At 38.7% G+C, this 24,377-nt stretch overlaps 1 protein-coding gene across 1 annotated transcript in view; it reads right to left on the reverse strand.

Annotated features, from left to right (window-relative positions):
- Window positions 1-24,377, reverse strand: part of wdr11 (WD repeat domain 11) — a 103,575-nt gene that overhangs the window by 69,417 nt on the left and 9,781 nt on the right. The window contains exons 2-9 of the mRNA XM_043713160.1: window positions 20,841-21,014; window positions 17,483-17,666; window positions 14,365-14,530; window positions 13,556-13,670; window positions 10,649-10,847; window positions 5,102-5,211; window positions 1,842-2,018; window positions 495-579 (exon numbers count right to left, since the gene is read on the reverse strand). Of these exons, the coding sequence (XP_043569095.1) occupies window positions 495-579; window positions 1,842-2,018; window positions 5,102-5,211; window positions 10,649-10,847; window positions 13,556-13,670; window positions 14,365-14,530; window positions 17,483-17,666; window positions 20,841-21,014 (1,210 nt within the window). The remainder of the gene's footprint in view (window positions 1-494; window positions 580-1,841; window positions 2,019-5,101; window positions 5,212-10,648; window positions 10,848-13,555; window positions 13,671-14,364; window positions 14,531-17,482; window positions 17,667-20,840; window positions 21,015-24,377) is intronic.

Below are 24,377 nucleotides of genomic sequence, written 5' to 3' on the forward strand. Positions count from 1 at the left end.
GAGGAGGAGGGTTGTGGGAAGGGGAGCCACGGTCAGGGTTCATTGACACGGGGGGAGTGGAAGGGCAGACACGGGGGGAGTGGAAGGGCAGACACGGGGGAAGTGGAAGGGCAGACACGGGGGAAGTGGAAGGGCAGGCACGGGGGAAGTGGAAGGGCAGGCTGTGGTTAAGGATTGACGGCGCGACATGGAGTTAGTTGGGGCAATTTGGAAAACAGATGCTACATTTTTTCTGATCGCAATTCATTGCTGCAGTGTTTTATTTGCAGTCAGGCGCAAAACTAGACAGATGTTTCTTGGAAAAGCTAGTAACGCAGAACAATGTCGAAGCTTCAAAGCATATAAATGGGGTCATCTTTTAAACATAGGAAGTCAAGCTTGCTTTTTTATGCTAACCATGTTTATTTGTACTGATGCCAATTATAGCATTTGCTTTTTTTTAAACACTCCTTTAGAAAACTCAATGCAAGGAATTTGCAGATTAAAAATCTTACTTGACTTCGCAGGAATGTATACTTAATTCCTTGTGTATCAATCCACTAGTAAGATGATAAACCAACACAGATCCGTTGCTTGTACCTGAAATATATATTATTTAACCAAATTGTGAACATGTTTTTATGCAGCTGTTAATTAAAGAAGAACTTGAATGATATTAATTTAAAATAAAAATTCTTGTCAATTAACTGATCAGAGGTAAAATGATGGATCATGTAACCCAAATTATCAGTCAGTGATATCCACTGAAGGTCAATAATTCATTATAATCATATGCACTGTGATTAAATTCAATTCTGTAAGGTTGCACTACTAAACCAGAGGATCTCATCAATGACTTAGCAAGTTTATCTGGTATCTAGATGAGCCATATCATATTAAACCTTGGACCTTCTCAGGGAATAACTTCCAATTTGATATCCAGTCTCTGTTACATTTATTGATCTTAATTGGGACAGTAGAGAAACACTATAATTGGCTTCAGATCTCCCTTGGTTAGTATTGAATTCCCGCTGCTGTTTGCCACTTAGCAACCCCTGCCATAAGTTTGCATGGGTATAGCATTAGCATGATTATCTTGACAGTTCCATGTCTTGCAGATATTCTCTGTCAACATGTGAATAATGGTCTGAAGCAAGCCACCACATGGTGACAACAATTAACAAGCAGCCAAGGCCTTTAAAAAAGTAGGACAAGGAAATTATTGGGAGAAAAATGAGCTACATTATAGTTTAGCAATTGAAGGTTCCAAGGTATGAAGATATTAAGAATAAATTATCGTACAATGTAAGTCTAACCAGCTTACAGTGCAACTTGCTCGTCACTTCATTGTTTTAATGAGTTTGAGATGAATATTGTATGTATGCAGCAGGCAGTTCAAACATGCATTTTAAAAACACAATTATACAAAGTACTTTCACCAAATCAACATATTTTCAAAAAAATGTTCTTAATCACACTTAACTGGTAACTTCAGTTCCTCCAAGAACACATCTTAATGACATTTCAAATAGAACTTTCTCACGTAACAAACGCAAAAGTTCATTCTTAAGATTAATCTAGAGATATCTGTGATATTAGCAATAATCATCAAAGCAAGATCACTTTTGTATAATAAGCAAGACCACAAGGAGGACATCTTGGCTCAACACAATTACAATGAAATGGAAAAATTTCATGAAATAATGAAAATTTATCCAATCTTTGTTTTTACACAGCCACAGAAATGAGGTTTATGAAAAACAGAAAATTATGGATTCCTCTTAATGGACCCATTATCTTTTATTTGAACAGAAATTGCTAAGTAATCTAATTAACATAGTAAAACCCACAGATGTACTCACCAACAGCCAACAAAGGTTGATAGTTCTTAATGTTCTTGGTAGTAAGTGGTGGACACATTCGAATGACAAAAGGTGGCAGTGGGAGACCTGACAACAAGCCAGTCAGCAGGAACTTCAGTTGAACCTCTTGTTGGTACAGAAGATTAGACTGGTCTTCACCTAAGGCCATACTTTGCCCTATTTAAGAGACAAACTGGAATAATAAAACACGTGCTACATCAAAGCAAGTCATCTAATCCTGCACAACGTGACTCAACAGGACTGAAGATTATCAGCAGAAATGTCGACTGAGATAATCAAATGAACCGCAACCAGTTTGATCTTGAAAAGATCACACTCCAAGAGTTCAGGAATCGTGAGTGAGCTCTCAAGGTTTATTCTTATTATTCCCACTTCTTTATCTGAGTGGTACAATTGCAGACTGTCTGAAAACAAGTGAGCAAGCTTGAGGACACACGTCCTGTAGTGCATTGCAAGACAAGTGTGCAAGTATAAAGCTATCTCAATGTAATTGGCACAATGGTAACAAATCAGTTAAGACCCAAAGCTGTTATTATCTGCAGAAAGCAATTGGCCAGGAGTGAACAAAGAATGCTAGGTAAGCCAAAGTCTTTTCTGTTTCACTTTCATCCCCAAGAACTGGTTAAAGCTAAAGCACATGAAAAGGTATATTGACCATCGATTGGGAAAGGGAAAGATGTGATGGAGTAATTGGCCATTTCTTACTTAATGTTTTTAAATGGTTACACTGCAGGTATATGAATCATTCTGTTACGCCTAAAAAACTACCAGAGAATGCTATTGAATGTAGTAGCTGAAAATGTGTTGCTGGAAGAGCGCAGCAGGTCAGGCAGCATCCAGGGAACAGGAGAATCGACGTTTTGGGCATAAGCCCTTCCTGAAGAAGGGCTTATGCCCGAAACGTCGATTCTCCTGTTCCCTGGATACTGCCTGACCTGCTGCGCTTTTCCAGCAACACATTTTCAGCTCTGATCTCCTATTGAATGTAGTAGTCAGGAAGCATGGCATTGTTAAATTTATACAAGCATGCAGAGTATTTGCTATTTACTTAATGTCATTTAAGTCTGGAGTTACAAAGATCTACACAGCTACAACTCAAATTTACTTATTTTAAAAGGTAGTTAGGGAAGAGTATAGTTTACACTTTATGATATAAAGAAAGCCTTAATGATCTTTAGTATCACATTTGGTGCATTGTTCTCTTTAGTTAACAAAAGATGAGCTAAAAAATGATGACGGATTAATAAATCACAAATTAAATGAACTTCACAATTCTGGCTACAATTCAATTATAGTAGCAATGTGGCATCGGAAACAGTGGCATCAGATAAATATGGCGAAGCTACATGCAGGTAAAATGAACTACAAGGTAAGGCTATTGAAACTAGGGATCTTCACATAGGAAAATGGCAGATTAGTAATGTATTCAAGATTCCAAGGGAAATAAACAAACTGAATCAAATGTAGCATTTTCTTAGTCACTGGCTACACATCAACAGGTTATAGGTTCAGCAAAAGTGGAACAAAGAGATGTAATTAATTACACAAGATGCGTGGAACAGAATATGCAGAGAGAATCTCAGAGACAAATAGTAAGCCAACTGGGAACAGGATAAATATTTTAGGTTAGGCAGTAATGCATATTACTCTTGGAAGTAACAGTACAAAGTCACTTCCACACGTATTTTAAGGAGATGCTCATTCTGCCCAACATCTCATAAAACAAAAGTATAAACCAGTTGTGTAACAACAATTATAATTTGAATGGAATACTCCTGTCTTTCTCATGGTATTTTGTGAACCTTTCCAAAGGTAGACTGAGCAAACATTTGGTGAGATGAGACCAGATATGAATCATTAAGCTGCTTTATTTCACAGCAAGTAAACACACAATGAAAAAGTATGATCAGATTCATTTTTTTTCAATCAAGTCAAATGCTTTTGAACAGCATACAAAGTATTGAAAATATAATGCTTTGCCACATCACTGATTTGCATTGCTTGACCTGAACAGAATTACCTGAAAGTATTCCATTTCATTCTAACCTTATTTTCTTTAATAGGCAATTGGTAGTATAGAATTTAAGTATTGCTGGAAAAAAAAGACACATTTTGGTGAAGCTTTTTGTCTTGCACTCATCAGGACAATTCACAAGAACAGCAATGTAAAGCAAATAGCTGTTAAACGAGATCAGAGGATGGTGCTACTTCATTGGAGAGTGGACTCTGATGACTGACAGTTAAAGGTGAAGGTAACTTCTTAAAGATAACTCTCCTTCAAAACCTTTCTATGGGAGGTATTTAAAAAAAACTGAATTCCAGCAATTTTTGATACTATAGAAGGAGAGACAACTGGTTGTCACCTACACAATCTGCACATAACCTTTTGAAATGATCGATAAGTTCATTAAATTGCATTTTAAAGTAGAGGTGGAGAAGGCAGCTAATTTCAGTATATGTCTCAATAATTTTACAATAAAAATATTGGAGGTGGCCTTGAACCATTTACTCTCACATTTCTGGACTCAATTACCAACTGCTGTGCCAAGAGAAATTTCACACACGTAGCCCCAGAAAAGGTCAGAGATTAGCAGAAGCATCAAACTGTCAAGTACATGGTCAACATGAAAACTGAAGTTACTTGCTGGAATATTTACAACCAATAACCTTTTCTTTCCCATTTAAATGTAGACACATTAAACAGAACAAGTAGTAGTAAAGACATGCTCAAGAAAGAAAGAATGATAGGAAGAAAAAAGGGAGTGGTCAGTTGACCCTTGACAAAGGGTCAGTTAGACTTGAAATGTCAGCTCTTTTCTCTCCTTACAGATGCTGCCAGACCTGCTGAGATTTTCCAGCATTTTCTCTTTCTGTTTTCAGATTCCAGCATCCGCAGTAATTTGCTTTTATCCAGCGGTTTCAGTAAAATGGATTCTTATATTATACTTTCAATTTGGAGGAACAGGAAAGTATTTTATACTAAAGACTGTCAGTCTCCTGACAACATTCTTCCCACCCTTCATCACCACGTACATGAACACAACATATTTACATGTTTGACTGAGCAGTTTTGAGGGATTGCCAGGGTTTAACAAGTACACTTTGTCAAATGATATTTAATATACTCCCACTCTTGAGTTTATAGCAAATCCAAATCAGCCTCCGCGTGTGCGCGCGCGTGCGTGTGTGCTCATGTGTACATGCTGAGATGAAAGCAGACTAGAAGTTTACCACGTTACCTATCATGTTATCCAAGGAGAGATCTGGAAGTTTCTTTTGCTGGGTACTCATTGGAATTCCACAAAATGAAACTGGACAATACAAAGGAGACACGGTGGAACCTGAGTAACTGTTAAAAATAGAAAACAGCAACAAATAATTCAAACAAATAATAAAGCAAAAAACACTAAGCATAATAAATGTCAACATTTTCAGACATCACACATTTGTCACATTCAGGGGAAAAATGAAAATATGCCAGTCAACTGAACAAATTATTTTTCAAAAAATATGAGGGGAGAGAAGCTGACTACACACAACCCCTTGAACCTGCTTCACCATTCAATTCAATCATAGTCTGATCCTGCCTGCTGTCCAGAGCACTTGATTCCCAAAGGACCAAAAATCTCTCTTTCACTCAGTTTCCAATAATGCAATACTTGGCGAGAGACAATACCTCACTAGCCACTGAGTGAAGGAACGTATCCTTATTTAAAATCCAAAGGACATGACCTTTACATAAGAAGACTACCCTCTGATTTTCTAAACTCCAGGGAATGTAGGATAAATTTACACAGCCTGATACTCACCTCTCATTCAGGAACCAATCTAGCAAATCTTTGCTTTACTGCCTGCAATGCAAGCTTGTTTATTAAATATCAATACCAAAATTGCACACTGTATTGTAAGTGTGATCTCATCAAAGTCTTGCACGGGGCGGCACGGTGGCTCAGTGGTTAGCACTGCTGCCTTACAGCACCAGAGTCCCAGGTTCAATTCCAGCCTCGGGTGACTGTCTGTGTGGAGTTTGCACATTCTCTCCGTGTCTGCGTGGGTTTCTTCCCACAGTCCAAAGATGTGCAGGTCAGGTGAATTGACCATGCTAAATTGCCCATAGCGTTAGGTGCATTAATCAGAGGGAAATGGGTCTGGGTGGGTTACTCTTCGGAGGGTCGGTGTGGACTGGTTGGGCCGAAGGGCCTGTTTCCACACTGTAGGGAATCTAACTATTTTTTAAAAATCTAAAATTGTACAAAGTTTCTGAATTCTTGAACTCCAATCGTAATGATGGCCAAAGTACCATTTCTCTTTCTATAAAATTGTCATTTTGTCCTCAAACATTGTACATTGAAATGATTTTTTATTAAAGCATTTAATCCTCAAAGCATTCCATATTCAAAAACAAACTTGAAGTGCAATTAAATCAAAAAAGCAATTTGGTTTCAAATTTAGTCAAGGGAAGAAAGTTAGCCAGAAAACCAGGAGAAATGCCTGCACTTTGTTGAATAGTGCAATAGGACTTTCACCTTCTGCCCTGAATGTCAGACAAAGACATACTTCGCAATTTCACCTCATTAAAGGGACTTCATTCCAACAATGCAAAACTCTATCAGTAGTCACTGGGGGATTCTTCCCATGTACTCATGAACCAGAAGGTAGGGGACATGGGAATGGGACAAAAGAGAATCAGCAAATTATAAACTAGGGAGATGTTTTGTATTTGAATACTTTTTTCACCTCTGTGACAGATTCAAATTATGTCTAGATTTATTAGATAAGTCTGCATTTTATGATGGCTGTAATGGGCCTGCATGAAGGATTTTCTACACGTCCACCTCTCCCAACTGTACAATGTTCAGTGTTAATAAGCAACATTTGCTGTGCAGCACATATCCTTGGGGCAGTCTGCCAAAACTACAAAGGCAGTGCAGTACAATTCCGGAGGACAGAGAATCTGGACTATACAGGAACAAATCAGCTGAGCAGAATGTTAGTAGATATGCCTCATGACTTGAACCAAATTTACAACACCCACAGCAATAAAACAATACAACAACAGCCTTAGAGAAGCAAAGAGAATAATTCACCTTTTTTCTCCAGATTGGCATTAAAGTGCATTGTTGACACTAAACTGATGAGAGGGAGCCACACACTATTTCTAAAAATGTTATCTACCTTGTTTCTGGTACAGGTAAAAATATTCTATTCCCCAAACATTACATATTATTATGAATTAGTCATGAAAAAAAATTAATTTGAAAACATATCAATGTTCCAGAACTATTTAAATGCTCAATATGACCTTTGCATTTTCAGATGGTTTTCTTTCCAGCATTTATAATCTGAGCATTACTGCCATCAATCACAAAGACAATCTGTTGAGAGTAAATTGCTCAATTATCAAATTTGTAGAATTGATGTCACTGTACTCATCAGTTTGAGCACGTAGTCTATAACTCAAAACATGCAAGTTAAATTAGAGCATTATTAGAAGTGGCTATTGAAGCAGAGTCAATCAAAATATTTAAGAGGGAATTAGACAAACATTATGAAAATTATTGATGGCTTCAGGGCAACTGACAGGAAATGAAATGTAAATCTAACACTGATTGACACATGAGGCCAAATTGCATTGCAATCAAATTGTACAATACTGAATGGGTGAGAAATTAATTTGTAATTTTGTAATGATTAATATTTATTTATTGAATCATCAATAGCCAAAGGTGAGGGGCCAGAAGACTAGAGGTGGCTAATGCGGTGCCATTATTTAAAAAAGCTGGTAAGGAAAAGCCAGGGTACTATCGACCAGTGCGCCTGACATTAGGCACATTGTTGGAGGGAATCCTAAGGGACAGGATTTACATATATTTGGAAAGGTAAGGACTAATTAGGGATAGTCAACATGGGAAATCATGTCTCACTAACTTCATTGAGCTTTTGGAAGAAGTAACAAAGAGAATTGATGAGGGCAGAGTGGTGGATGTGAGCTATATGAACTTCAGTAAGGTGTTCGACAAGGTTCCTCATGGTAGACTGATTAGCAAGGTTAGATCACATGGAGCTGAAAATGTGTTGCTGGAAAGCCCTTCTTCAGGAAGGGCTTATGCCCGAAACGTCGATTCTCCTATTCCTTGTATGCTGCCTGACCTGCTGCGCTTTTCCAGCAACACATTTTCAGCTCTGATCTCCAGCATCTGCAGCCCTCACTTTCTCTCGTAGATCACATGGAGTACAGGAAGAACGAACCATTTGGATACAGAATTAGCTTGAAGGTAGAAGACAGAGTTGCTTTTCAGGATGTAGGTTTGCTCGCTGAGCTGGAAGGTTGGTTTTCAGATGTTTCATCACCATACTAGGTAACATCATCAGTGAACCTCCGAAGCACTGGTGGTGCAGCCCGCTTTCTATGTTTGAGTTTCTTAGGGTTGGTGATGTCATTTCCTGTAGTGACATCATTTCCTCGATGTGTTTGTTGATAGAGTCCCAGTTGGAATGCCATGCTTCTAGGAATTCTCGTGCGTGTTTCTGTTTGGCTTGTCCTAGGATGGATGTGTTGTCCCAATCGAAGTGGTGTCAATCCTCATCCATATGTATGGATACTAGTGAGAATGGGTCATGCAATTTGTGGCTAGTTGATGTTCGAGTATCCTGGTGGCTAAATTTATGCCTGTTTGTCCAATTTAGTGTATTACAGTTCTTGCAAGGTATTTTGTAGATAACATTAGTTTTGATTGTTGTCTGTATAGGGTCTTTCTAGTTCATTAGCTGCTGTTTTAGTGTGTTGGTAGCCCACAAATGATGCCGAGGGGTCGGAGTAGTCTGGCAGTCAGTTCCGAGATGTCTTTGATGTAAGGGAGAGTGGCTAGAGTTTCTGGATGTGTTTTGTCTGTTTGTTGCTCAGACATCAGCAGACTATGTTCATTGGGTATCTGTTCTTTTGAATACACTGTAGGTGATTTTCTTCTGGTTCCTCTGTGCTGCAGTTTGTGGTGGGCTCGTTGAAATAATGTTCTGATGCCGCTTCGTTTGTGGATGTTGGGATGATTGCTTCTGTAGTTCAATATTTGGTCCATATGTGTTGTTTTCCTGTAGAAGCCCGTTTGAAATCAAAAGAGAAAATGCTGGAAAATCTCAGCAGGTCTGGCAGCATTTGTACTTATTTATACTAGAGAGAGATCTCTCTATGCACTGTCATTACCACCTCTTTATTGCTACCTTTGCTTCTGGAGCCATGACTCACCTTCTCTCAGCCTTGTATAAATACCTCCCTATTTCTCCCTTTTTTAAAGCTTTGACAAAGGGTCAGTTAGACTCGAAACGTCAGCTCTTTTCTCTCCTTACAGATGCTGCCAGACTTGCTGAGATTTTCCAGCATTTTCTCTTTTAGTTTCAGATTCCAGCATCCGCAGAAATTTGCTTTTATTATTTGAAGCCCGTTTGAAGTTCCCCATTTGCTGTTCGTTCTACTGCGACATCCAGGGAGGCAGTTTGTTGTTGTTTTGCCTCCTCTTTAGTGAACTTTATGCCAGTAAGGGTAGTATTGATGTTCTTGAAGGTTTCCTCTAATTTGTTTCGTTTAGTGATGATAAAAGTGTCATCCACGTAGCAGACCCAAAGTTTGGGTTGGATGATTGGCAGAGCTGTTTGTTCGAGTCTCTGCATTACTGCCTCTGCTAAGAACCCTCTTATCAGAGATCCCATGGGTGTTCCGTAGGGATTGGCTGTAGGTTTTGTTGTTGAAGGTGAAGTGGGTGGTAAGACATAGGTTCACTAGCTTAACGATACAGTCCTTGCTGGTGAAGCTGGTGTACGTGTCTTTGGTTCTTCTAATATTGTAGTCAACATTTCCTTGGCCAGGTTGACGTTGATGGATGTGAACAGGGCTGTAACATCAAAGGAGACCATTATTTCATCATCTTCTATCTTGGTGTCTTTGATGGTCTTCAGGAGGGACTGCATTTTGGAAAGATAAATCAGGACAGGACTTATACTCTCAATGGTAAGGTCAAGAGAGGCCTTGGGTTGCATACTTCATAGTACCATCCAAGTGGAGTCACAAGTAGACAGGATAGTGAAGGAGATGGTGGTATGCTTGCCTTTATTAGTCAGTGCATTGAGTATAAGAGTTAGAGTACAGGATATTGGCTAGGCCACTTTTGGAATATTGTGTCCAATTCTGGTCTCCTTCCTATCGGAAGGATGTTGTGAAACTTGAAAGAGTGCAGAAAAGATTTGCAAGGATGTTGCCAGGGTTGGAGCACTTGAACTATAGAGTGAGGCTGAATAGGCTGAGGCCTTTTTCCCAGGAGCGTCAGAGGCTGAGGGGTGACTTTATAGATGTTTGTAAAATCGTGAGGAGCATGGATAGGGGAAATAGACAAGGTATTTTCCCCAGGGTAGGGGAAACTAGAGGACATAGGTTTAAGGTGAAAGAGGTAAGATTTAAAAGGGACCCAATGGGCAACTTTTTCACGCAGGAGGGTGGTGGGTGTATGGAATGAGCTGCGAGAGGAAGTGGTGGAGGCTGGTAAAATTACAACATTTAAAAGGCATCTGGATGGGTATAAGAATAGGAAGGGTTTGGAGGGATATGAGCTAAATGTTGGCAAATGGGACTAGATTTATCTAGGATATCTGGTCGGCGTGGATGAGTTGGACCAAAGAGTCTGTTTTGTGCTCTTTGTATGACTGAGTACATAACCATTCAATTTATTTACATGCTAAATTTATTAAGTTTGGATGTTGTTGGCTATATTTCTCGAGGAAAGAGTGGACAAAAATACCTGCAATATGGCTTCGGCCCCAGTAAGTTTGTTTTCAACTCCCAAAACATGACTCTGCCATCACTGACAATTAAAGCAGCAGAATTTTCATTAACAGGACAGCACACCATGTTAAAAGGGCGAACTGTCTTAGTGACTCGGATTGCATCACATTGACAACGTAGATCATACATCAGCTCCTGGACTGGCTGATCCGGATCTGAAAACATTAAGAAAAATGTTATTTCAAATGAAAGAAAATCCTCTGTCAACACAATTATTATTCCAACAGTATGCAATTTGTCTCCTCGCTCTAAAATTATGACATAATTTGGATTGTACTGAGGATGCAGGTACATAAACGAGATTAAACATAATAAATGCAAGTTACAGATTTCAAGTTGATCAACATCAAGGCCACTTTAAGTGCAGCCAGCTGGTCTACCCCTTTGTCCTTTCACATCTACAAAATAGTTCAGTTTCTCCTTTATTATTGCCATTCAGAATATTTCCAATGTGATGTTCAGCAGTAATCATTCATTCTTTATCTCCTCAAATCCTTGTATAATTTATGTCTGTTATATTCCCTTTAACAGCTCTGTTCCATGACACAATTTTTTCAAGCCTCTCTTAATAACCGTAAACTATTATTTGCAGTATCATTCAAAAGAATCTTCATGATACCTTTCCCATGTTGTGTCATTCTGCGCAAAACAAAACACAATGTTCCATCCGCGCCCATCAATGTGATGTGCAATTTTTTTTAATCCTTTGCAGTCAGTGCTCTTATACAAAAAACTTCTATTTGCTTTTTTGTAGCCTTTTGCAGGTATTGCAACAACAATTTGAATTTATATTGTTCCTTTAATATAGAAAGATATCCCAAGACAGCTCTGAAAGTACAATAAAATGTCACCTTCACTAAGATCTATCTATACACTTAATGATAAGGTCTTGGGGAGCATTGCTGAACAAAGAGACCTTGGAGTGCAGGTTCGTAGCTCCTCGAAAGTAGAGTCGCAGGTAGATAGGATAGTGAAGGTGACGTTTGGTATGCTTTCCTTTATTGGTCAGAGCATTGAGTATAGGAGTTGGGAGGTCATGTTGCCGCTGTCCAGAACATTGGTGAGGCCACTTTTGGAATACTGCATGCAATTCTGGTCTCCTTCCTATCGGAATGATGTTGTGAAACTTGACCGGATTCAGAAAAGATTTACAAGGATGTTGCCAAGGTTGCAGGATTTGAGGGATAGGCAGAGGCTTTTATCCCCAGAACATTGAAGGTGGAGGATGACCTTACAGAGGTTTATAAAATCTAGAGAGGCATGGATAGGATAAATAGAAAAAGGTCTTTTCCCTAGGTTGGAGGTGTCCAGAACTAGACAACATAGGTTTAGGTTGAGAGGAGAAATATATAAAACAGACCTAAGGGGCAACATTTTCACATGTAGGGTGGTGAGTGTACAATATGAGCTGCCAGAGGAAGTGGTGGAGGCTGGTACAATTACAGCATTTAAAAGGCATCTGCATGGGTATATGAATAGGAAGGGCTTGGAGGGATATGGGCCGGGTGCTTACAGGTGGGACTAGATTGGGTTGGGATATCTGGTTGGCTGGGACGAGTTGGACCAAAGGGTCTCTTTCCATGCTGTACATCTCTATGACTCTACTGCACCTGCAGGCATTTTCCCTCCTCTGCCTATGTAATCTCCTGAATCTGGGTTGAGAAAAGCTTAGGGGACCTGTCATTTCACTCATTTGCTAAGTATACTACTTACACTGAACTGCATTTGTTACTTATCTATTAATTCTGCTAAGTATCCCATGCAAATTCTGTGATCTCATGAATTCATCTTCACAGATCATGACCCATAATTTCATATCAGAACACATCCTTTGCTCCCAAATACATGATAACTTTATTCAGCTTTGACCCGTGTGTGCTTATAAAACTTCTTCATTATTTAACCCACTTTGAGAATCAGGGGACACTAACTGATTTAAGTTTATTTGCTTTAAAAATGAAAGTAAACGAGGCTTAGTTTCATTTAGTACAATTACAACATTTAAAAGGCATTTCGATGGGTATATGAATAGGAAGGGTTTGGAGGGATATGGGCTGGGTGCTGACAGGTGGGACTAGATTGGACTGGGATATCCGGTCAGCATGGACGGGTTGGACCGAAGGGTCTGCTTCCATGCTGTACATCTCTATGACTCTATATGTACAATTTGAAATTGTAGCATAATGGAAACCGATATTTTTTAAAATTAATTTTGTTTTACACGTTTATGCAGAGAATTATATATTGTGTATCAGAAGATGATCTTAAGATTCATATTGAGTACAATGTTTTACAAGAGACTTTCTTATTGATAGTATTAAACATATACGAGGAAATTATTGCAAGGGAGTGATCTAATTAAGAGCTTTAGAGAAGTCAATAATCTATCCAAATCCACTCCTGAAAATGGAATATTGGAAAGACTCGGGAGCCCTCATTGCAGCAGGCAGAGGTGTAAGAAAATCCGAAAAAGTGAAGAAAACAAAAGAGAAAGAAAGAAAAATAAAACTGTTCACACATGCCATCCCTCTTTCCTGATCTGTATAGGTACTCCCAACATGATACACTTGCATATTTTTACTTTGTAGTTTGTGTTATAATTATTTTTTACCACCCTGTTCAGCCATGTTATGACACACCTTCAAGGCATATTAGGCTTGAACCTATAGCTTTTGGCCAGAGACTGGGGCGCTTCCATTGCACCATAAGCGTTCCTCTAAATTAATGTATTATATAGTGTCGTAAGTTCTGATTAAGATCAATATACCCACCATATTGATAGTGATATTAATCAGGATTAACTACAGCAGAAATAATCTGCAATTGGTTACTTAGTTACTTTTTGATTGGCACACGTGCTCACCCTGTTCTTCACTGGAAAGGGCCAATGAACCTGAATTTGATCGGCGGATCCTTAGTGTAATACACCCATTTTCATGAAGACAGAATAAAGCATCCCGCTGGCGGCAAGGAATGACCTAGGACAGAGAAACAGTAAACAGTTTGAAAACATCTGCTTCACTAAGTAGTGATGAAAATAAGTATGAAAATACAGTAACTCGGTGTGTGCTGAAATTTCATGAAAACTGTGTGCATCGACTGAAAATATTACAGGAAAAACAATGATAATTTTCAGTAATCTGATGCTCAACAACAAAACCAAAAATAGCGATTTCATTGACATCACATATTTGCCATCTTCCCTACTGGAGTGTACGTTAACAGAAAACAGCCAGATGGTATTATTACAGGTGCTCACATTATATCTACTAAAACTGTGATTACACTGGCAGGGTGCCTTGAATAAATTCAGACATATTCTCAAAGGCCACAAAGTTCAACTCAATCTCAAAAAGGCAATAACAAATTTAACCGTACTCGATCTTTCATATTCTAATAATATTGCCACCAAAAAGTCATCAGGTTCTCACTGCAGTCTGGATTTTTAATTACATAAGGGAGGATTCAGAAACTGAACATATGTATTATCATCCAGAAGTAGAACTGTGTTTCTATCCATAAGGTTTCAATACAAAGTGTACTCTCAACTCCAGCTTAATTCTTAATATCATAAAAAAATCTAACTCTACAATTTTAGCAGTTAAGTCATTCTGTAGTTATTCTGAATGCAATATTGTCAGTGCAACACAGCCTCTTGGTAGAGTTAAATACCTGAAGAAATGGAGCTCCTGTTCGTTCAATAGCAACTATGCCGACTGTTTGGTTTACTTCCAAATCAAGGATCAGGATTTCTCTGGGATACAGCAGCAACATGTGGTTTCTCTTAGATGGTAGATAGGATAACTGCAGGCAGTCATTCAAAGTTACAGACTCGGCACTGAAATAAATCAAGTTAATAACATTGCATGACAATGTACATTTTGTATTAGTTACTGTAATTCATTATGCTGTAAAGTAAAACATGGTGCATTTTACTCAAATAACCATCTACCTTGCAATCAGCAGCATCTCTTAATGATATGTAGTATTCCAAATGAGGCTGGAAAACCCAAGTGTCATGAACTGGACCAGCTATGGTGATAATTCAGTTCAATATTGAAGAACTACATTGTTAGAAATGCTGCCTTTCAGTTGAAATAGTGAAATATGGCTCTGTCTTTCCTCTCTTATGGATAAAAAGATCCAAAGGCACTACTCAATGGAAAGCAAGGAAGCTTTCTTGAAAAGATTACCTCAGAACTACCATCACTAAAATAGTTTTCTAATCATTTACCTCACTGCTGTTTCTGGAGCAAACTGGCTGTAACCTTTACTTGCGTTACAACTGAAACATGACTTCAAAGGTTCCGTCATCGAAAACTGTGCCTGTTTTATTTTTGATTAAGCCAGATATGAGCACCACTGGCCAGTATCTGTTGCCCACCCCTAATAGGTAGAGTCTTTAATAATGGTTGAACTTAAATAATCAGCCCAAATACCAAACGACCCCTCATAAGAACAAGAAAGAAATAATAGTTTCAATTTATTTTAATTTCCTATCATAAGTGTGTACGTTTGCTCGCTGAGCCTGAAGGTTTGTTTTCAGACGTTTCATCACCATATTAGGTAACATCATCAGTGAGAGTCTCCGGTGAAGTGCTGGTGGTATGTCCTGCCTCTCTATTTATAGGTCTTGATTTGTTAAGATGGGTGATATCATTCCAGTTCTTTTTTTTCTCCAAGTGAAGGTAGATAGGGTCTAACAGCAGACGAAACAAAGACGCGCACGAGATTTGTTAGAGGTATGGCATTCTAATCAGAATTTTGCCAAGAAAACATGTGGTTTGCTGAAATGCCTGACAGAATACCTGGTATGTTAACTGATGTCACGTTTATATTGATGGGTTATGAAAAAGCAGATCAGGAATCACTAGTTTAGCTTTCTGTTCAATTCAGAAGAACCAGTAGAACAGTTTTCACCCTAGCAAAAAGGTTTTTAAGATTGCAAAGTCTTCAAGCTGTGAGAGTTTCTCTAGAAGGTTTCAAGCTGTTAGAACTGAAAAACAAAACAAAAATCATACAAGTCTGTACAACTGGAAAAAATGTCATAAAACTGTCTCAGTAGCTGGAAGGAGTTAGTTGCGTCAGAAATTAAAGGAGATGAGACAAGAGCGATATTTCTCCAAGATTGTAGGGGTGTACTGCACATGTTTACACCAAAATAGCCCATGTCAGCTCATACAAAATGGCCGACAAACAAGACGGGGCTGCCTGCTAAGCCTGTCCCAGCATTAAAACACTAAATGGCTAAGAAGAGATAAACAATTACAGGGTAAAATGTAAATAGAGCTTATAAAATAAAACATTTCATCTTAAAATAGAATTTACTTGGGCTTTTCATTAGTGATGAGGATTTTCACTTTGTTCAAGGCTTTCTTGGCACTAGTGGCTGCTGGTTTTGCATGGGCCGGACTGGAGTGTGGACTTGGTATATATACCTTCTTTCCTGAACTGCTGGGAGCTTTGGATGGTGGGCGGCACGGTGGCACAGTGGTTAGCACTGCTGCCTCACAGCGCCTGAGACCCGGGTTCAATTCCCGCCTCAGGCGACTGCGTGGAGTTTGCACGTTCTCCCCGTGTCTGCGTGGGTTTCCTCCGGGTGCTCCGGTTTCCTCCCACAGTCCAAAGATGTGCAGGTCAGGGGAATTGGCCATGCTAAATTGCCCGTAGTGTTAGGTAAGGGGTAAATGTAGGGGTATGGGTTGGTTGCGCTTCGGCGGGTTGGTGTGGACTTGTTGGGCTGAAGGGCCTGTTTGCATGCTGTAATGTAATCTAATCTAATCAAGACAAACAGGCGAAAGTGAGTACTGCAGATGCTGGAGATTAGAGTCAAGAACGCAGTGCTGGAAAAACAAAGCAGGTCAGGCAGCATTGGAGGAGCCGGAAAGTTGATGTTTCAGGCAAAAGCCCTTTATCAGCATTATAGAAATGCTCATCATTGATTGTGTCTCTCATAGGATTGGGTAGACGGAGTAAGAGGCAAGGACACAGTGACCATGCTGTATGTGATCACTATAACTTGAAATAGATAAAAATACTGTATTTTACTGTAAAATCAGAGTGTGTCGTGGATCCCTTTTCAGGCTTAATACTTGCGGAACACCTCTGGGACACCCGGACCAACCAACCCAACCACCCCGTAGCCCAACACTTTAACTCCCCCTCCCACTCCACCAAGGACATGCAGGTCCTTGGACTCCTCCATCGCCAGACTATGGCAACACGATGGTTGGAGGAAGAGCCTCTCATCTTCTGCCTGGGAACCCTCCAACCACAAGGGATGAACTCAGATTTCTCCAGTTTCCTCATTTCCCCTCTCCCCACCTTGTCTCAGTCAAATCCCTCGAACTCAGCACCGCCTTCCTAATGCTGCGCTTTTCCAGCAACACATTTTCAGCTCTGATCTCCAGCATCTCCAGCCCTCACTTTCTCCAGGCTTAATACACACCTTCTTCACTATCCTATCTACCCGAAACTCAACTTCTAATTGAGTACGTTTTTCTCCCCCTTTCTAATCTTCAACACATGAATTTTTAAAGCCATATTGTATATTGTCCACATAGTTAATCATAATTGAATATTAAACTTAAAGATGAAACGGAAAGATAGTTAATTTTGTCAATATTAAGTTCATCAATAAAAGTGATGTCAGGGCTGGGAAATAACATTTAAAACATTAGTTCATGGGCAAGGAGGGAAATTTACAACGAAGAAATGTTCTCTCAATTACAGGGTAAAATGTAAATAGAGCTTATAAAATAAAACATTTCATCTTAAAATTAGAACTTACTTGGGCTTTTCATTAGTGATGAGGATTTTCACTTTGTTCAAGGCTTTCTTGGCACTAGTGGCTGCTGGTTTTGCATGGGCCGGACTGGAGTGTGGACTTGATATATATACCTTCTTTCCTGAACTGCTGGGAGCTTTGGATGGTGAAAAATCAGAGACAAACACTATTCCTTCACTGGTCAGCACTACAAAGAGAAGACATTGCAGAATATGTTACAGTGGAAAAAGAAATCTTTGGAAAGCTTTTTGTTTAAACAAAATACTAAATGATTAAAAATACATGTTCAATAACAATTATACTTTCCCTTGAATTTTACTAAAAATAGTTCACTTTCTAGGCAGCTAGGATATCAGCATAAAAATGACCCGGCATTCTCCCAGTTAATTTCTCTTCTCAGTAGAGAAACACTTCACCTTCACTCATTCCTTCCTACCAATAGATGAACTCAGTATGTGTTAAAAATGTAGCAGTTGTCTTGTGTGCTATTGCTTATAGCACAACGATTTGGAACTCCAAACACAGTGGGCCATCTTCACAGCAATATGTTCAAGACTGAACACAGCCCTTAAAAGAAGAATGTTCCAATATTCTGACATACAGCCTACAAGCAAAAAAGGCTTGCAATAAAAAGCTTGCAACACAGATTCTTAAATCAATTTGAAAACAGTGGCTAGAAAGTGTTATTTGCTAAAAGATCAGACTTGGGCGTCAGCAATGCCTCAGGTGATAACACACTCACTTTTGAATCAGAATGTTGTTGGTTCGTAGCCCTTTCCAGAAGAATAAGCCTGTATAATCTAACCTGACCTTTCAGTGCAGCACTGCAATAGGTGCTTCTTTCAAACAAACTGTTAAACTGAAACCTCATCGACCTTCCTCAGTGAACGTAAAAGACCCAATGACACTGCTTGAAGCAAAGACATTCTCCTTGATGCCCTTTCCAACTGACATCACAAGAACAATTCATCTGGTTTGTTGCTGATCTGTGTGCTTGTTCTGTGTACATTGTCTCATATGCTTTTCTTTATTAATTGGATGTGGGTAATTTTGGCAAGGTCAATATTTATCGTGCATCCCTAATTGCTCTTGCAAAAGTGGAGATAAGGCACTTCCTTGAATACAACCAAGTGGTATTTCACAAGCTCCACGTGGATCAGATGTTACATATTGGCCAGGTGAAGAAAGGATGGCAGAAAGGCTTTAATGAAGCTGATATGGTGGGCAGATTATTATAAAACCTAATTGATATCACCATTTCCTTTCGTATTTTACTTGGTGAGTTGGAATTAAATTTCCTAGCCTCCAGAGTGAGACTTGAACTCATGTTTCTATAACATTAGTCCAGAGCCCTCAATTGCTATTCCAGTAACATAGCCACTATGCTCTTGTACCCTACATTGTTTGCCTATATGACAATGGTGACTCTCCAAACTTTCATTGTCTGCAGTGCTTGGAACATCCTGAGTTTGAGAAAAGCACAAAATAACACACGTGTTTCTTTTTTCTTTCCATAGTGTTACCACTGGAAAATTTCTTCTACAAAAAGATGATCTGCCAATACATTTGCTCTTATAGCCTGAGCCTAAATATACCATAAAACAACTACTTTCAACAGCAGAAGAGCAACTCAAGACTGCCATTCTAATCGTAGGATAATGGAATAGACAGCAGCAGCTAGCAACCCAGTTAGGACTACTACCAAGACTTTCAATATTCCGCAGTTATTTTCTTTTTTCTAGTCCATTTAAGACGACAATTCAGTTTAGATGCATCACTCGATCAACTGCACTTCCTTTGCTCATTGCAGTAATATACCAAGAGTGAAAGTAAATCTTCAATTTCTACAACGTCATTCATGAGAACTGGACATTCTAAACCACTTTACAGCCAATGATGTGGCTTTGAAGTTTAGTCATTGCTACAATGTAGGAAACATGCACTTGGAACAACTCCGTTAGTTAATCAATCCATTGTATTTCCCTAACAGCCTTTGCCTCTAATTTATCTTGGCCATATCCAAATATCTTATTTCACTACAGCTTTTACCCTGTTCTTTTCCATAATTAATCGAGCTTTACAACACTATGACCACTATTCACGAGATACTCCCCAACCCTGACATTCTGATCTTCAACTGGTTTATACCTCAGGACTAAATCAAGCAAAATCATCGTTAAGCAGGAAATATACTAAATTAAAACATTCCTTCTGAACACTTCGACATGCAGGTGTAGATTGCCATCTGCACTGTGAGAATCAGTGAATTTTGAAAAACATACATCCTGGCTGGGTCTATAACTGAACTCAACCAGAAGGCTCTATGCACGGCTTCGTAGCTTTGAGTGCTTTGGGACTCAGCAAGTGCATCCACATTCTTATAAAGTAAAAAGAGTATGCAGCTAGCTTAGAAAAGGTTCAAAGACGAATGCCTTGACTCATCTCATCATATATAATTTCTGAAGCAGAAATTGCTAAAGTACTGCATAAATTAATGTTTGTAATATTTGAGTTACTTTGCTAGTATGCTGATTTCAAAATAAATGGACTTATGTAGGAGGTGTATGAATAATTGAACAAGTTCCTTTTAACCGTTAAATCATTCAAGAAATAGATGCTTTTGAATTTTGAAGGTATCGAGGGATATAGGTAGAAAGTGGGAATATAGCATTGAGACAGATATCAACCATGATATATTGAATAGCGGACAGATTCGAAGGGCCAAATGGCCTATTGCTGCTCCTAGTTTCTGTGCTTCCATGTAAATGTACTCAAAGATAGTAGAAAATAAGTACATGTGTATAGGGCTCGTTTCTGAATGGGTCAGCACAAGATCTATGGTGCAACACTGGCTTCCACCACACATCCCAATCTACATCTAGTTTCACAGTCGCCAGTATAGCACAGGTCAGCCTTGAGGCAGTAGAAAAGTAGATTGTCTAAATTTTCAGCAGCTCTAAGAAAATAACTTCCAAATCTTGTGCAGTTGAAAAACTAAAAATAGATATGTTTCATTACATAGTCAAATACTTGCAACACCCAAATTGTTCAGTATATTGAATAATCTGGAGACAAACAGTTTCTAAATTATGTTTGAAGAATTATAGAAAAATATGTTTCTTCTTGTAAAACCTCAAGATATTCTCTATAATCTCCCAAGATTTAAAATTATACGACTGTTAAATTGTAGAAGATTATGTTTCATACTTGTTTTGTTTTTACAGAAATCATTGCAATCAGAGACAGAAGCATCTTCTACCACAACAGCAAATCAGGTTTTAACCTTGCTACGCCAATCAAATTGTATGCTGCTGCATACATCAGGTTAATATTTTTCATTTAGAAAGAAGAATCAACTTACAAGCAATATTTGATAGCTCAAAGGGATCAAATGAAAAGGAAAGTATGTTTTCTGCATAACTTTTCTTCCACAATTTTGTGCCAGTATCCGCATTCCAAAGTACAATGTAGTTTGGTGGATGTACTGCTAAGAGAAGGTCTCGAGAGGCATCCTGATTCCACAACCACTCCATGTCTATTAGCAAAAAGGAGATAACAATTGTCAATAACAATATTTTCTTTAGGACTGAGCACAGGGACAAAGGCGAACTTTAAACACTATACTACATGATAATTTAATCACAAAATTTGAAAAATCAAAGATAATCGAGGTTGAACTATTTACCACACCATCACCTTTAAACCTCGTTTTCACTGCATATCAGCCTTAGTAGCAAATATACCTCCCTGTTGGTTGAAAAAGATACTGTGAGAGACACGATTGAGGATGCTATTTTAACCAATGTGAGGTCAAGGGGTTAATAGCTGAATTCCTGCAAACCAACTGTTCCCTTTCTATCCAACCCAAAAAATACATAAAATTTAAAGAAAAATGCTGTGACATATTGCTGGGAAATTAAAAGCAAAGAGCAGGTGAAGGTGGCAGGATTATAAACATTTCAATGCTATTCAGGATTGAACTGGTACTTTATCTAAGATGTTTAGTCTGAATCATTCTACAAAGAGCTTCTTTCTAGTCTTCAAGTAGCAACTCTCAAAGTACAAACATGATTGAGAATGTAAAATCCCAATACACTGCGCTGGAGCAAATAACAGGAAGGTTGTGTTCACACTGGAACAGTTTCCACAGATTTTCATTTACTATCTTATTCCCAAGCTCAGAATATTATCATTAACAAAATGCTGCACCAAACCAAGCATTTTCAGTTGAATGTCACAGCAAAGATCTATCAATCAGTTCTGGCACTCAACTTTATGGCTTGTCACAATTCTGATCTGCTAAAACTCTTGTCACACATTTATTATTTCATTATGTACACACACTTCATTGTGCACTGAAAAAGATTTTAAAAAATTTATTAGTCGCGTAAGTTCTTCCAAAGAGTCAACGTTTATTGACTAAAACCATAATTCATGCAGTTCAATTGTCACTAACAGAAGTATTTAAGCTCAACACGGCGCTATAACACAAAACCAACATAGTACTCTCCAAATTACTAAAATAATAAACAGATTTATCATTACTCCAGAAAGCCAGAGACAATTAGAATTTGGGGTTAGAATATAGTAAGGCTGTTGATGGATTAAACATGGAGAATACTGGAGAAACTCAGTGGGTTTGGCAACATTTATGCAAGGAGAAACGGGTTAACATTTTGAGTCAGTAAGACTCTTCTTCAGTTCTGACGAAGTTCTAAGATGTCCAGAATCTGGATGATGGTTTCAGATGGGCTAGTTTCGGTAAGTTTATGAAGGCAAAGATGCATGGTCTTTGCAAGACAGAGGATATGGTATGGAATTGTTGAATAGAATGCCTGATTCTAGCAGATACATTTGTTGAGGGAATGGGAAGTGAGCAGATAGCACTAGTGGGAAGTTTGGAATAAGCACACAAACAATTACATAGCAGTCTTTACTCTGCTTTGCTAGCTGTTGATCTGGCTGATCCAGGCAAGAAGCAACTCAATGCCAACTCCAAAATGAAGATGGTGGAAGACTACCTGATGACATAACCACTACAGGAATGACATATTCCAAATGTTGTAGCCTGATTATTCCATGTAGAATACCTTACATATTAAATGGAAAATGTGACCTAGACCAATCCTATGCATCTGTCAACAACCCACCAGATATTAGAAATCACAACAAATTTGTTAACACTCAATCTTTCTCTGAACAGATTTATACTCTTCAATTTCGAAGAGTCAATTTCCTAAATGCTTTTCCAACACTACTCGGACTTGGAATGCCTGAACACCTGCTCCCCTCTCATTGGCTTAATCTTGTCTTCAATGACCTTGATCCATCACTGACTCAATAGTGAAGTTCCAACTCCCTCTGAACTTCCCATGGCTTCTCTTAGCCCTACTTGCTGCTGAGATCCATCACGTCAGCTCTTCTGCTAGTCATGTCCTGATTCTCTGCATCACTACCACTTCAGTAATTCCTCTGAATCCCTGATTACCCTTCTCTTTTGGGATCTATACTGAATTCCCTAACTGTTAGTGTCACACCATTACACTCTCAATGATCCGATTTCAGTACCCATTAAATGTTTAATAAAGAATGAAAACAGTCCTAGAACAGAGCATGCATGGTTGGAAATGCAGTTGCACAACATATTTGTTCATAAGATATGGGCATCGCTGGGGAGGCCAACATTTATTGCCCCATCCCTAATTGCCTAAAGTACAGTCAAGAGTCAACCACATTGCTGTGGGTTTGGAGTCACGTATAGGCCTGACCAAGTAAGGACATTAGTGAACTGGATGCTTATGACAATCAACAGTGGTGATCGTTGTTAGACTAGCTCTTTATTCCAGGTATTTTTGTATTTGAATTTAAATTTCACCATCTGCCATGGTCAGACCTAGTTCATGAACAATAGCCTGGGATTCTCAATTGCTAGGCCAGTGACATTACCACCATGTTACCGCCTGCCCTTGGTTCACCCACAAAACCACACCAGAGAATCCAGTAAGTTAGATTCTTAACAATGTCACACATTTTCAAAGATACATTTTAAAAAGTGAAAACAAAAGCTGTTCAACTGATTCAGCATACAATCTGACTTGTGGTATTTGAATTGAATTCTATCAAGTTACAACCAATGCCTAATTAAATATTAACCTGAATGAAAAACCCTCACTTTTGGGGATATGAAGAAGAATCATTCGATTCAAAAAGTTACCCTCTGCAAAGATGTTGCCAGACCTGTTAAATTTCTTCAGCACTTCTGTTATTATTTCAAATCTCCAGCATCCGTAACATCCTGCTTGCATTTACGAAAGAGCCTCACAGCTACTTGAGAAATTTAAAATCTCATTGTTTAAGAATGGACCAAAGCCTATAAACTAAGGTTTGTAGACATATTTTTAATATAAGACAAAGAAAACATTAGTTCATTCTAAAATAAATCTTTCTATTATGTTGGTTCTTCATCCAACACAAAGATCCTAGCTGTCTCAAATTCTCAAGGGACAAAAAGCCACAGCACAAGATGCTTATCAACCTCACAAACCATTTTATTTGGAACAGGACCTTAAACTTGTAGCAAGATCACATGTTGACACAGCAACATTTGTTGCCCACTTTTTGAAATTGCAGCAGTAGCTATTCTGAGATAGACCATCTGAAACCCATTAAACCTGCTCTAAGACAACCATGGAACCAAGTCTCATTAAAGCATCACCCCTGTTCTTGCTGATCTGCACGTTTACCCTCTAACTGTACCTCAAATTTAAAGTTGTTATTTTTGTTTTCAATAACTTGCATGCCGTCTCCCCCCCTGCAAAATCTCTACTAGCTATGTAAGCTTTAGAAACCTCAGAATTCCTCCACTTCTGGCCTCCTTAATTTTAAGTGTCCCATTACT

Source organism: Chiloscyllium plagiosum, chromosome 22, assembly GCF_004010195.1.
Source record: "Chiloscyllium plagiosum isolate BGI_BamShark_2017 chromosome 22, ASM401019v2, whole genome shotgun sequence".
NCBI lineage: Eukaryota > Metazoa > Chordata > Chondrichthyes > Orectolobiformes > Hemiscylliidae > Chiloscyllium > Chiloscyllium plagiosum.